Source organism: Gigantopelta aegis, chromosome 10 (genome assembly GCF_016097555.1).
Source record: "Gigantopelta aegis isolate Gae_Host chromosome 10, Gae_host_genome, whole genome shotgun sequence".
In the NCBI taxonomy this organism is placed as follows: Eukaryota; Metazoa; Mollusca; class Gastropoda; order Neomphalida; family Peltospiridae; genus Gigantopelta; species Gigantopelta aegis.
The window spans coordinates 25,905,926-25,921,797 of record NC_054708.1 but is presented as its reverse complement, the minus strand read 5'-3'; the positions used below and the strand labels follow the sequence as shown (position 1 = coordinate 25,921,797).

At 40.7% G+C, this 15,872-nt stretch overlaps 2 protein-coding genes across 2 annotated transcripts; both read left to right on the top strand.

The window, feature by feature from the left end:
* The first annotated feature begins 310 nt into the window (after window positions 1-310).
* Window positions 311-5,904, top strand: LOC121383556. Its single transcript, XM_041513643.1, has 3 exons — window positions 311-570; window positions 2,841-2,975; window positions 5,662-5,904. Exons 1-3 carry the CDS (start codon window positions 394-396, stop codon window positions 5,902-5,904), a joined length of 555 nt encoding a protein of 184 aa, XP_041369577.1. The 5' UTR covers window positions 311-393.
* Window positions 5,905-7,112: 1,208 nt separating this feature from the next.
* On the top strand, window positions 7,113-14,420 carry LOC121384488 (fibroblast growth factor receptor 1-like). The gene is made up of 4 exons (XM_041514895.1): window positions 7,113-7,213; window positions 7,922-8,069; window positions 8,616-8,794; window positions 11,813-14,420. The coding sequence occupies exons 1-4, from the start codon at window positions 7,131-7,133 to the stop codon at window positions 12,141-12,143; spliced, it is 741 nt and encodes a 246-aa protein (XP_041370829.1). The 5' UTR covers window positions 7,113-7,130; the 3' UTR covers window positions 12,144-14,420.
* Window positions 14,421-15,872: the final 1,452 nt, after the last annotated feature.

The following is a 15,872-nucleotide window of genomic DNA, read 5'->3' as shown; positions in this document are numbered from 1 at the left end:
TATTGTCTAGATTCCGGTTAACCTCATCATATGTCATGGTCCTTATAATTCAATTCCTTTTTATATTCATATAATTCTAACCGAAGTTGATCGGTTGGTGTAAATCGATTACAACCACATCTTGTGTCTTTGCTGGGCGGGACTCGCCTGATGCGCTTTCGGTCTAGGATCGATCCCCGTCGGTGGGCTCATTGGGCTATTTTTCGTTCCAGCAAGTGCACCACGACTGGTATATCAATGGCCGTGGTACGTGCTATTCTCTCTGTGGGATGGTGCATATAAACGATCCGTTGCTATGAATGGGGGAAAAAATGTAACTGGTTTCCTCTCTAAGACTATATGTCAAAATTACAAAATGTTTAACATCCAATATCTGATGTTTAATAGAAACCAATGTACTCTAGTGGTGTCGTTAAACGAACACAAAAATCCCACATTTTTACTTGTGTCTTTGCAGCCCTGCGGCGACCCTATTCCACGTCATCACCCGGAGGAAGTGCGGATTCATTCGATAGCGCCATTTACCTCTCAAGTGAAAGTGTAGAACCCTACACACTAATACTTGAGATGGTAAATAATTGTTGTCACTTTGTTAGTCCGATATATATGTTGTAGTGTGTAATTGAATGTCAGTAATGTGGAATTGAACGTCAGTAATGTGGAATTGACTGGCAGTAATGTGGAATTGAACGTCAGTAATGTGGAATTGAACGTCAGTAATGTGGAATTGAACGTCAGTAATGTGGAATTGACTGGCAGTAACACGGTCAACTTCTGACACTGTGAATTAAGGAATTTAGTTGCAGTCATTATTTGCACACGGGGCGGGACGTAGCCCAGTGGTAAAATGCTCGCTTGATGCGCGGTCGGTTTGGGATCGATCCCCGTCGGTGGGTCCATTGGGCTATTTCTCGTTCCAGCCAGTGCACCATGACTTGTATATCAAAGGCCGTGTTTTCCTGTGTGTGGGATGGTGCATATAAAAGAACCTTTGCTACTAATGGAAACAAATGTAGCGGGTTTTCTCTATGACCATAAGTTTGACATCCAATAGCCGATGGTTAATAAATCAATGTGCTCTAGTGGTGTCGTTAAACAAAAACAAAAAAATCATTATTTTCTGATACTATTTGTGTGATTCCTTATTTCTTTCCTTTAGCAGAGGTAAAAATATTGCCATCCTGACATTTTACATTTATATAAACACATTAGTTTGATTCAGTCATTTTTGGTCCAGCAGAATTTGTAGCTTACCGGACCGTATATATATCCTGCAGGAATGTCAGGCAATTTCGATCCCTGATGTTAGATTCAATTGGCGGCAGATGTATGAGACTATCGCTTGCAGTACTTAAATATTTGATTAGCTGATAGTAATAATTTAACTTATATAATATAAATTGTGTAAACCACCAAGATTAAGTTTACTGATTAATTTTCCAGGAACGAGGTGTGAAGGGTAAAAGTGAAAACAACATTCAACAAATATAATTTGACTTACGTTTTCTGTTTGTATGTACATGTATACTAGTATATTATATCGATCTAATAGCAACATAATTAGATGAAGCTCATTTAACCTTATTGTTAAACTAGAATATAATGTTTTGAATAAACACCTTTAAAGGAATAATTGGTCAGGAATTTGGGATAGAATCATAAACTCACCGGCTAGTGGTTTTGTCAACCACATTAGTGTGGCGGGGGGGGGGGGGGGGGGGCATGTCCCCCATCACTTCTCCCCCATCTTAGGTCTCACTACACAGATGTCATCTACCATTGAAACCCATGTTAAATTTCCCAACTTCAAATGACGATTGCCAATAGAACGGGTTCTCGTTGGCACTAACAACATACACCATTGCGAACATACATTATGTAAGCATTTTTTTTTACTCCAAAATTGAGAACATTTCCTTCTCAGTTTGTTTGCTATATGACCGCATCTGGCTGTAGTACTGGTCCGAAAAGGTGGTTCATTAACCGATTCACTCCGGTTGTCTCTTACGCCCATGCCCCAAAAGGTTAATGCACAGTATTACAAAATAACATGGGCAAAATACAACCAGAAGGCTTACCATTAAACATACATATTGTTTTAATTCTTCCCCAGTTCCTAGAAGTGAATATGTGAACCACAACATATGTCACAACTAGGAACTGTAGTGGACCGTGATAAATGAACTCTCACCCGGAACTGATCTGTGTAGTGAGACTTTATGTATTGACCTGTCTTACATCCCTGGCAGGACTTACTAGGATAGGGATTTGTTTGGGTTCCGCCCCACAATATAAATAAATCCTTTCTGGCCTAACAAATTGTCCCATGCCGTTGATGGGACTCGAACCTGTGGTACCGAATCGCCCGCAAATTGCGAGACTAACCACGATGCGCTCTGAGCTACAGATGTATGTATGTATGTATGTATGTATGCATGTATCTATGTATGTGTGCATGTATGTGTGTGTATGTATGTGTGTATGTGTGTGTGTATGTATGTATGGATGCATGCCTGCATGCATGCTTGTTTGTATGTATGTATGTATGTATGTATGTATGTATGTATGTATGTATGTGTGTGTGTGTGTTGTGTGTGTGTGTGTGTGTATCTCTCTCTCTCTCTCTCTCTCTCTCTCTCTCTCTCTCTCTCTCTCTCTCTCTCTCTCTCTCTCTCTCTCTCTCTATATATATATATATATATATATATATATATATATATATATATCTATATCTATATCTATATATATAATTTGACTGTTACATATTTGAGTTGGCCACGTCCCACGTTTAACATATGCCTAAAATCGTGACCAACGTGTTATGACGTTTTAATTTTCAGAATTCAACAGTAGTGCAAGAGATAATTCCTGCAAGTTACCCAACACAGGTGTGGTGGTCCCTGAAAAACGAAAAAGATCTTCCGGGCATTCCAGACGTAATAGAAATATACAAGAACGAGCAAAACACGATACTGGTAAGGAATCGTATAATAATAAAATATATATATTTTTTTTTTTTTAAATATCAAAGAAAAAATAGTAGTATACTGCAAACAATCAAAATAATAGATAAAACCAGGTAAAAAAGCACATCAGAGAATAAATCCACCGAGGCCGTTCAATCCTGCGACCAAATCAAACCATGTGAGCGCTGATAGACAGGACTGTACGTACCACGATATTTCGGTGCCAGTAAATGGGCACTGGTTGACACGGGGAAAACTGCTAGTCACCTATCACACCTCTGTATCAGCCCAAAATGTTCCAGTTATTCCTAGAAACAATACTTGTAATGGCTGAAGTGTTTTGCAGATCTATTAGGGCCTGCCATCCCTATCCCCCTAAAAAAAAAAAAAGCAAAAAAAAAAAAAAAGCAAAAAAAAGAAGCAAAATAAAACAGAAAGCGTATTGTAATTTTAAAAGGGAATTGTATCAGATTGGACTTTAGGTATGAAAACATTTACTTTTTGTTTAGAGGGTGTGTGCCGTCCAACTTCTGAATCTACTAACCGTGTTGTTAGTTCTAGTAATTAGACAAATCAAAACACGACAAAACAGTAATACATGACCAGGCATTAAATTTTGGTCCACTACTAGTAGTGGTTGATTCCACGACTCTCTATCTAACGCCTCATTGAGGGCCCTGGCATGGACAGAACTCTGGTGTAGTCAGAGGTTGTGCCCACAACAGGCGTGTTTGAACAGTTCTCTGGTGGAAACATGCCAAAAATTACCCACACCCACCCACTCCCGATAAGATCCTCTATTGGTGAGTTCACCTTCCTTGCACCGCCACAAAGAGGACTGCCACTCTCAGACTAGATATGCACTATTTCTCTACAACAAGAACACACAATTCAGCATTTGTGACATTTTAGGCCGTCTTGGCTCACATTTGGCCGATTTGTGGGCTGGAGTCAATCTTAGCCAATTGTGACATTTTGAGCTGCTGTACACCAACCACAGACGCCCGATCTCTGAGCACCATATTGTCTTCAAAAAGACGTTATTGCATCTGACACATCTTACAATGGCAGCAAACCAAGGTTGTTCCCTTTAAAGTGACAGACCCTAGTTTTAAAATAATACAATATATTTTTCACTATTAGAACTGTCTTTTGACAATTAAACTTGGTGATGATGATAACTAGTTTAACGTGCCCATATTACCACTAGGGTTTCGAACACGCCCATCCCGAGTCCGACCTCCGATAAGATCGGTGGCCTGACTCGGGATGGAGGGTGTGTGTGTGTGTGTGTGTGTGTGTGTGTGTGTGTGTGTGTGTGTGTTGAAAATGGGCAGAATTTTGAAAATAGCAATTAGTAAAAAAGTTAATAGAATAAATAAAAAAAATAAAAAGGTTACAAGCCAAAAATAAAAAGAATTGACTGCTCGGCCGAATATTTATATAATTTGGAGCATTTTAGAAGGACAGTCCAGAATTAAATAAGAGAAAGAAGAGAGGATCGGACTATTTAATAATATTTAAAAAAAAGAAGTGATTTCGACATAACATTTTGAACGCAGATCTAAAAGTTTAAAGTCCGATCGATATGTCCACGCGAGTGGCCTCGTTAAGGCCGATTAAACTTGGACATTACTTAGATTTTATTGTATAGGCTATTAATTTTCGTACATCTGAAATGTTTCTGATCATCCTGGAAGGAAGGAAGGAAGGAAATGTTTTATTTAACAACGCACTCAACACATTTTATTTACGGTTATATGGCGTCGGACATATGGTTAAGGACCACACAGATATTGAGAGAGGAAACCCGCTGTCGCCACTTCATGGGCTACTCTTTTCGATTAGCAGCAAGGGTCTTTTATATACATCATCCCACAGACAGGATAGCACATACTACAGCCTTTGATGTACCAATCGTGGTGCACTGGCTGGAGCGAGAAATAACCCAATGGGCCCGCTTACGGGGATCGATCCCAAACTGACCGCGCATCAAGCGAGCGCTTTACCACTAGGCTATGTCTCACCCCCTGATCATCCTGGTGTTTGTACTACCAAGAAATGCAAGTTAAAAAAGAAATTTCTAAAAACGCACGTACCTCTGAGAAGTAACGGTTATGGAAACGAGGCCTAATCTATGTATAGAGGGTAGTTCCCCTGTTGAACCTGACTCTCGTTTCACTCTATTATAACTTTATCCAGATGTGTTTCAGGTTTGTAGATAACCAAATTTATAGCTCGAGTGTCCTCTACCTATCCTTGACATCATACAAACAGTGGGGGGGGGGGGGGGGGGGGGGGAACGTTGCTCAGTGCTCCACAACTGGTGTAACAAATGCCGTGGTATGTACTATCCTGTCTGTGGGATGGTGCATATAAAAGATCACTTGCTGCTAATCGAAAAGAGTAGCCCATAAAGTGGAGACAGCGGGTTTCCTCCGTCAGTATCCGCGTAGTCCTTAACCATATGTCCGACGCCATATAACCGTAGGCCTAAATAAAATGTGTTGAGTGCATCGTTAAATAAACCATTTCCTTTATTCTGGCCTTCTACCTATCCTCGACAGCATATAAACAGGGGAGGGTTAGACGACACTCGAGCTACCAAACATAGTGTTCATTCTCACGGGTTGAAACTATAGGGTTGGCGACTTTTAAGTTATGACTTGAGTTCGATTGTACTTTCATACAACAGGAATACCACATCGATAAGTCATTGTCGAGATCACTGGCAGACCTTTGCAAGAACCGACTGTATGATTCGAGCGATACCGAGTACTTGCGGTATTTGCAGACGACGGCTGTCAACTTACGTGACCTGCACAGTCGAGGCTGGGTGCACGGAGAGATACAGACGTCCAACATCCTGGCTGAGGCGACTCAACCCCTGTCTGCAAAAAGAAAGGTGAAGGTCAACCACGGATTTACCTTGCACTAAAAAAAGAAACAAAAAAAACAAAAACAACCTACAACCACCCTCAACGCCCCCCACCCCCAACAACCCCAACCCCCCACAGAAAATCCCACGTACCTCCCCTTATATCCGTTATCCGCTACGGTTACGGCCTTAGGACTAATTGCAACAGAAGGTTTTTTTTGTTTTATCTTATTCTGGGGTTATCCCTACATAACATATCCAAAATAGGACAAAATCGGACCACCGGAAATGACCTAATTTACTAACAGCAAAATGGCGGCCCGGTAACATAAAGCACTTGTGACACTTACATGAGACGTACAACATAATGTGTTGCGTACGTCTGACGAAAGTGTTACGAATGAATGAATGAATGGATGAATGAATGAATGAATGAATGTTTAACGACATCCCAGCACGAAAAATACATTGGCTATTGGGTGTCAAACTATGGTAATGCAAATAAATAAAGTGATGATCAACATCAATATAAAAATTCAAGATTTAAACAAAAACAGTGTAAAGAACTGTGCAAAAACACAAATATCACAGATAGATACTGAATTTTACTAAAAACTTCAATTTTGTGCTGTATTGGCCATTCTCAAGGAGAATGTTACACCCCTGCACCGCGGTGAGGTTACAGCACGCGCAGGGGAAAGTGTTACGAGTGCTTTGTGTTACCGGGCCCTGTACTTTGAAATGTTGGTACGCGCTTTGGTATTAATATTATCAGTTAAGTTAAAGTTAAAATGTGTTTTGTTTAACAACACGACTATCTAGAGCACATTGATTTATTAATAATTGGCTATTGGATGTCAAATATTTGGTAATTCTGACATATAGTATTGGATGGGTTTTGTGGTATATTTTCAGTTCCAAGCGTTGCAAGTGTAAATTCAATTTATAAAGTAACTGTCTGGCACAATACCCTTTTTAAAGTTACCTCCCCTCTTCCAAAACAATTCCTGGATCCACCCTTACTGGTGCTCCACGACATTTATATCAAAGGTCACACATCCTGTCTACAGAAAATTATTTAAAAAAACTTTTTTAAAACTTCAGTATCTATATTTTGGTCGCTATTGTATCAAAGCATTTCTTGCTGTGAGACATTAAAGGACCATGCTACCCGAAACCATTAATGTAAAAACCCACCCCCTTTTAGCTCCAACGGAACTGTCACCGATGTTACTGATTTAGAAATCGCTTGTGTATTTTAGGTGTGGTTTGTCCGACTTGCCCACATGGTTCAGTTGCCCAGAGACGAAAACCAACGACGACCATATGTCCAAGTTAAAGAGTCGCTAAACAGAAGGTCATACAACAGGTCGGTGATGAAACTAAAAACTTTTACTAGTGTACTGAACAGCAAAGAAACGGTATTTTGTAAAAACCTATTCCTAAAGGATTTATATACAGTATTTCAAAATAAAAGTCTTAGTGATGAGCAGATTGTTGAAAGTGTTAAGATAACTTATGAAAAAAACAAAAACGTGCGATGACCAGGAAGAAGAGTCCAACACTGAACCGGAGCCCATTCCGTCAGTGGTCATGCAGTGCCCGGGATGACATTAAAACGTAAATTTTCGTTTTGTAGAAGGGAATCAACATAAATACATAAAATATTCGATAATTTCTTACCTGGTTCTTATTTTTATTTTATTTTATTGTTATTACTGCCTGTTAGTTTTATTTAAAACATGTCATTCTTTTGATATTTAGCAACTTCAAACAAAATATGTTTGGTAGTAAACCCAAGGCACCCTCACTATACCGCCAACTCGATATAACGCCAAAATTGCATTGGTACATTAAGTGACGTTAAATCGAGGTTATACTGTATTTCAAAATTAAATGTCGTGCATCGGATGTACCGATCGGAAGAAAAGACAAATTCAAAATACAATATTTAATGTTCAGTTTTTAAAAAAAATCAAATTATACTCTTTCGTAACAAACAGATGAACAAATGACGTAAGCATTAATAAATAAATGAAAATAAAACATTCATTAAAAAAACGTCCATGTATTGCAGGTCGGCTCCAGAGGTTATCCGGAACGCTGTCTATTCTCCCGAGTCTGATGTTTTCAGTTTCGCTTTCGTTATCTGGGAGATTTTGAATTTCCTCTCCGGTAATCAGCGGGACTCACTGAACCAGTTCGACGAATTAACGCAGAATGATGTTAGTATTTATTACCCATATGGGCTAAAATATCTGGGGTAATTATTTGTTTTCGATAAATGAACAGTGTGCAGATTGCTTATACAGCCGCTGACTGGCTTCAAGGGACAAACCCTAGATTTTAAACACTAAGGCATATTTTATATCTAGACTCTAGTTTCAACCCGCAAAAATGGACACTAAGTTTGGTTAATTTGCAAACCTGTAACAAGAGTCTGTGACGTTGAAATACCATTAAAATGGACTAAAACGCAACTCGATAACCGTTACTTCTCAGACACACGTGCGTGTTTAAAAATATGAAAAATGCATTTAATTTGTTGTATTAGAAACACCAGGTAACCAGAAACACTTGGGATGTACGGAAATGGATAATCTAAACAATAAAATATAAGCAATATTTGATTTCAGTGATCATAAACGGCTCTTATGGTGAAAAATATGCCTTAGTGTTTAAAAACTAGGACATGTCCCTTTAAACATTGGTTTTATTGTTCGCTACTGCAGCTATATATTCTGCGTTATATCAAGTTACTTAACTTTCAGCTGTATGGTAAAATGGTATCACAGAACCCAACGGATTACTTCCCACCTCCCGGTAACTGCACCACGGAGCTGTATGACTTGATGACGCAGTGCTGGAACGTCGAGCGGAAACAGCGACCAAGCCTCGATACAATCATTGCTCAACTTGACACGGAAATAGAGCGTTATAATGCTGGATGGTAAGACATAAAAAATGAATATAATGTAGAAATGTGTTTAAATATAATTATATGAAAACATACACGCATACACGCAGGTACACACGCACGTACACACATGCACGCGCACACATACACACAAATACACGCACATACACACACACACACACACCTCACTGGGGGCGGGATTTAGCTCAGTTGGTCGAGTGCTCGCTTGATGTGTTTGTATCGCAGGATCAAACCACATTGGTGGATCCATTCAACCATTCTCGTTCCAACCAATGCACCACAATTGGTCAAATGCCATGGTATGTGCTTTCCTGTCTAAGGGAAAAATGTAGCGGGTTTCCTCTGATGACTACGAATTATCAAATGTTTGTCATGCAATAGCCGATGATTAATAGATCAAACCTGTTATATGTTTCCATCAGTAGCAACAAATATTTTTTATGCATCATCCAACAGACAGGATAGCACATACAACGGCCTTTGATATACCAATCATGGTGCACTGGCTGGAACAAGACATACACTGTAGCCCAATGGGCTCATCGACGGGGATCGATCCTAGACCGACCGCGCATCAAGCGAACACTTTAACACTGGGCTACGTCCTGCCCTCAGACGTGATGTATATTATGCCAATTGGAACCCATTGGGCCTCTACTAAACACCTACTAACAACGATGGTCGATTAATACCCATTTAGTTTTTTCACATCCCATAGTCTTTTCTTTTTTGTCCCCAACATTTAACGATTTCCTTTTTAAAGTTCTTCTACCATAAACTTGTCCGCACGACCACTATCTTTTTTGGAGAGACAGTCCCATTTTGAATAATTCGTAGGGATGCAGACAGGGGACGTAAAATCGACATATCAGTGTGTTCGGGGAAGCGATAACTAGAGGAAATAGAAGAAAGGTACTGGGCATAGTAGAAGAAGACGATGGTGATGATGATAACTAGTTTAACGTGCCCATATACCATTAGGGTTTCGAACACGCCCATCCCGAGTCTGACCTCCGATAAGATCGGTGGCCGGACTCGGGATGGGGGGGGGGGGGGGGGGGGGGGGGGGGGGTAGTGTTGAAAATGGGCAGAATTTTGAAAATAGCAATTAGTAAAAAGTTAATAGAATAAAAAAAAAAAAAAATTACAAGCCAAAAATAAAAAGAATTGACTGCTCGGCCGAATATTTATATAATTTGGAGCATTTTAGAAGGACAGTCCAAAAATAAATAAGAGAAAGAAGAGAGGATCGGACTATTTAATAATATTTTTAAAAAAAGAAGTAATTTCGACATAAAATTTTGACGAAAGTCTAAATGTTTAAAGTCCGATATATATGTCCACGTGAGTGGCCTCGTTAAGGCCGTTGGAGGTTGGTCTACGGCGAACCGATGAGCGGAGAGCCGGCAAAGGCGGGGATGAAGTGCTTCCATCTCTGGTCGGCGAGGATGGTTATGACACTCCGATCCTGTGGATGGATGGTGTGGCTATCCATCTCTCTAACCAGGACCGCTTGTCGGTAGACTCCTTCTCGGCGCTGAGTTAGTACCAACCCCGTCTTGCCGGCTGTAGATTTGATGGTGTGTAGCTCGTAAGCGCTTCCATCGGGCAGTTGTTTCAGTTCTGGTTTCACTAGTCCGCCCATCAGGGATGCCGGATCCGAGGTGTCCCCCTGCACGAACTTCAGGAAGCCGGACCTGATTTTCCTGATCTGAGCTTTCCAGGCGGCTTCCGAGTCGGTGGGGGGCGGTGGTTGTGAAGGTAGAGGCCGGGCCTTGTCAGGTTGGTCGCTCGGCTGAGCGACGGCCTTCCTCTTTCCAACGCTGGCTGATCGGGCCGGTGGCTTGACGACTGGCAGTACCGGGGATACTGGCCAGTTCTGCCTGGGCCACGTAGTGGTCGGCGATGGAGGGCCTTTACGGGGCGTCTCACACACCGCGGTGTTGAGTCTGTCCCTCTCGGTGGTCGACGGTTCCGGCGTAGCAGGTTTCCTCGACTCAGGCTGGGCTGGGGGCGGCGTCGCAGTAGGGACCGCCGCTGGTGGTTGAGCCGCCAGTTTTGGTCCCCCTCCGTGCCGTTCCTGGCGCGCTTTTCCTCTTCCTCCATCTCCTCCTCTTCTTCTGTACGATCGTGTCGCCGTACACCAAAGTCACGGAAGCCCGTGACCCGGTGTAAGTGACGCAATATTCAAGTAGCTTCCCGTAACTCAGTAAGAGTCCCCCCAGGTGGGGGGGGGGGGGGGGGGGGGGGGGGTAACTCGAGAGTACATGGCGAAGACGATGGGCCAACCGACTATCATTTTTGTACACATGTTAGATGTTGAGTACTGGTAGCTTGTCAACTATGTTATATATACATGCATGTGTATGTATATGTATATGTATATATCTATGTATGTATGTATGTATGTATGTATGTATGTATGTATGTTTTTTATTTTATTATTTTTTTCTTTATATATCCCACTGTCCGCTTTCCTTTCTCTCCTTTGAAATGCATCTCATTTCTTCCTGATCTGGCAGCTCCTGCTATGTTTCAACTTCATTCGCTGTCCAGCTCTACATCCCAGTCCTTGTGTCTCCATTCACGACATATACTTGTCTCTTTTGGCTATCCGTGCCATACCTGCCATTTCCCATCAGCTTTAGCTGTAGGCTTAGTCTGACCACTTTGGAAAGTGTTCAGTAGTTTCTTCTGGTATTATTAAAAAGCACTTGTAACCACCTGCTATACTCCTCTACAACCGGCTGTCGTTAGATAGTGCCGTAGGTCAGACAGGCTTTATTAGCGGCAGAGGACGAGGATGCTAGGTAGGTGCACGGAAGTAAAGAGACGTTAGAAGTTGAGTAGCTTGTCGGACATGTAACCTTCTTTTTAATACCATATTTGTGGGATTTTGTTGTTACTGGTGGTGGGTGTGGTAATGGATTTTTGTGTTTTGTTTGTTTGTATCTTTGCTTGTTTGTTTGTTGATGTGTTTTTTTTATCATATCACACAATATAAAATATGACTTCTGAAATATTTTTTAGTGGAGGCGAAAGTCCTTATATGTTGATACCTGATCGTCCAACAGAAACACATATTCCCGTGGGACAAGATCTGCCTGGCTACATAATCATGTCTTTTAAAACAACCACCGATTCAGACATAGAGGAGGAGCCTGAGGCACACGGTGATGTTGGACAAATTCCAAACGAGAAACCTCCGAAGCTTCCTCCAAGACCGGAGGAAACTATTAACAGAAGAGAGAGCCAGAGCAGTAGTAAAAGGTCGTCTATTCGACATGGCAAGGTCTTTAGTTCTGAAGAGTTCGATACTGTAGACAGATTATCGAAATCCACAAACATTCCTGACTCATGACGCTGATCGCGGTCAACCGATTGTTTCAGCGTCGTAACGGAAAATGTCGACTGTTAACGGAAAATGTCGACTGTTAACGAAACATGTCGACTCTTAACGAAAAATGTCGACTCTTAACGAAAAATATTGATTCGTGTCGAACAATGACGACTTTGTGAACAGAAGATAATTGTGTCAAAATCAGCACTACGTTATCATATCCACTGAAATCTGTGATTATTGTTGTGTATATAGTACCACACACTGGGTTTAAACTTAACAGTATTACTGTATGCTAAATTTATACAGTAGCATATATTTATGAATTGTTTCCGCTCAAAGTTAAGATATACACATAGTGGCTGAAGAAATACCATCACTGTTTCTTATGCAGGATCATGAATGGTTTCTTAAATAGCTGGTGTCAGTTGATACTGTTTTCTGTTTAGGTTTAAGAAAATATCTTCATTAACACCAGACCTTGCCATTTTAGGAGAGCTGTCGCTCTCGCTCCATGTTACTCCTCTGAGACTAGTCCAACGAGAGTGATATATAGCTCACCTTAGCATGTGGATTTATATGGTATAAGTATGGTAATATCTCAAATGGCTCCTCATAATCTAAGTTAGGGGAGCAATTTATCACTCCTCAATTTGTTTTCACTGCGAGGTCAGTGAATATGGCCAAGGATGACACTTTTATGGAAGGTAAAAAAAAGGACACTTTCAGGGCCAAATGGTTGTTTCATGTGTAGTTCGGAATTTAGGGTGAAATACGAAAGTTCGATACATAGGGTCATATACAATTGGTTTATAGGAAGGATAAAATAATGAGTTACAAATTATATTGTTATAGCATAAGCCATAAGTCGGATATAACTGTTACAGTTGTCTTAGTACATCCTAGAACAAAACTGAAAGTACATGATAGATTTTCACGTTAGTTATTACACTTATTATTTGTGATTCAGGTGTAAACAAAATGACAGAAATCCGTGTTTTGATCTCTGTGCCAAAATACTTTTGCATCTTTCGAAAGTGTTGAAGATCCGAGGAGTGCAAACTTGACATCTTTGTGCATTTTGAAATATTTAAGATGACGTCCGAAATGGCTGACAAAACATACAACTTGCGATACGACGGATTCGTTATTAACTAAGACGAAACTGTTGATGTCTATGACAGTGTTTTATGAGCCAAGGACTTCATTATGAAATACTCCCAGTTAATAAATGTATTCCAACATCATTTACACCCAGCATGGCCAACCCTATAGCAGCGAGAACAAATTATTGTAATTTATTGTAGTTTACATCAACTGTAGCATGATTGTAATGTTGGTGACTGAGATTTATTCGTCAAGGAATTAATTTATAACAACCTCTTGCTGACTGAGATATTGCATAATAAATTAAAATTTAAATCTGGTTAAATATCTGCATCATAATCGGTTGCAATAGCTGGTGTTTGGGGTAACGTAAAATATGGGTTTCATGGAAGGGGGTCAAAGATGATGGCTTTCAAGAGTAAACTTGCACCAAAGATGATATTTTCATAGGTAGTGTTGAAGATGTCAGCTTCATTGGTACGATTTGTAATGCAAGGTGGGTGGGTTGATTTAGCGGGTGTAGGGGAGGGGGGCTATGGGTAGAGTGGAAATGACAGTTTCAAGATAGGGATGTCAATGTCCGCTAAATGGATAATAAATTCTTGTTACAGTGTAAGCTAGTACTAAGGTAATAAGGCTCTATGTTTTGAAAGTATTAATGGCTGTTGATGGAAAATTAGTGATATTATAGCTTTAATCTGTTTGTTTTAACTCTGCCAGTCAGGTATCTGATATGGCGATTTCTGACATATATTATGCTTTTGATAACGTAATGTAAATGAAATTGCCTGCATTGGAAATGAATTTGGAAAAACATTATGTGTTTTAATTGTGTGTTAAACATAAAATGTTGTTGTTGTTTTTTTGTAAATTATAATTAATAACATGTTTTTGTTGACCTAGTTCTGTAGTTCTTTCTTGAATTTTTTTAATGGTGTTTGATGCCTGATGAGAAAATAGAACCCTTGTGTTATTAGTTATTCGTTTTGTTCTTATTTCTAATAATTTATGTCAGCTATAAAGACGTGCTACCGAAAGGTTAATAGATTGGCAGGCCCTAATTACCGAGCTACTCTCGGGCCTACTAAAATTCCAAACCTAACGTAGCTCAATACCTTTTCCTTTAGACCGACCGTTCAAAATTGCGCCCGATTTCCTTCTTCTTAATCCTACGGGATATTCCAAATTACATAGCATCATACCACCCTCCGCCTGTTACCGGCTGCGGTCGGACTGCTGGTGCTCCCTTGCACCTGCCAGTGCAGGCGGTCCCTCCTATCCCCACCCCAACCCTTTCCTGTCCTGGACGGAGGAGCCGGTCGAGGCCGACGCCTGTGTCCAGGACAGGTGTGCGTTATAACAGCTTGCTCTGAATGTGCACGTTAAACATTTTGGTCTTGGTCTTGGTTAATAGATAATTGGTACCAAGGAAAAATGGGTTGGAGCCAGTACTAGTACAGGAACCTGAGGAGTAACTGATGAAGTTGAATAGCGAGAAACGTATGTAATGCTCAAAACCAGTTTATTGTATAGTATACAGTTTTTAGTTTGATATATGTTTGTCTTTTAAAATGGCGCGTAATACTAAACTTGATGTTTAAAAAAAGAAAAGAAAATGCAATACTAATGAAACCTACTCATCATCTCATACTGACCGTACCGAAAAACGATAGTCGGTTGGCCTACCATTTTCTTTATATTTTTACAGTCCATTATCCTTTGATACAAGGTAAAATACACTTCTGAATTTCTCATACTAGGGGGCGGGACGTAGCCCAGTGGTAAAGCACTCGCTCTATGCGCGGTCGGTCTGGGATCGATACCCTTCGGTGGGCCCATTGGGCTATTTCTAGCTCCAGCCAGTGCACCACGACTGGTATATCAAAGGCCGTGGTATCTGTTGTCCTGTCTATGGGATGGTGCATATAAAAGATCCCTTGCTGCTAATCGAAAAGAGTAGCCCATGAAGTAGCGACAGCGGGTTTCCTCTCTCAATATCTGTGTGGTTCTTAACCATAAGTCTGACGCCATATAACTGTAAATAAAATGTGTTGAGAGCGTCGTTAAATAAAACATTTCCTTCCTTCTGATGCTAGGGTCAAACTATCGGCTGTGTCATATTATATACTGTACTCTTTTTTTTTTCAATTTTCCAATTAGAGGAACGAGGTCTTTTACATAAATTTCCGACAGATAGGACCTTGCATACAACAGCCACTAATATTTCAGTAATGGAATACATGTTGGAATGGGATAAACTTTTCTCTCGGTCTCTCCCGTCCCCGCCCCCTCTTCTTTTATCTCTCTGTGTGACGGAACATGCTTTTAATTTCTTTTCGCCTGTGGCGATATTAATTGTGTTAGAGGGCCGTGTGCAGTCCCATTATGCACTTAGACCAGGTGGGCACTGTGTTACGTAATACCTCCGCGAGTGCGGTTTTTACGACCGTGATTTTGGCGACTAGGCGACAGTAAGTCTGGCCATCTAAGAGAAAATTGCCGTCTTGGTCTGTGTGGAAATATCACTTGTAGGTATTCGGTACCGCGATGTGCCCCCAGGCGATATTCGGTTATTGTAATAAATAGCTAGGATTTGGATTTATCGGCAAGAAACATAGGAAGGCTGCAGGGGAAACGGACGTC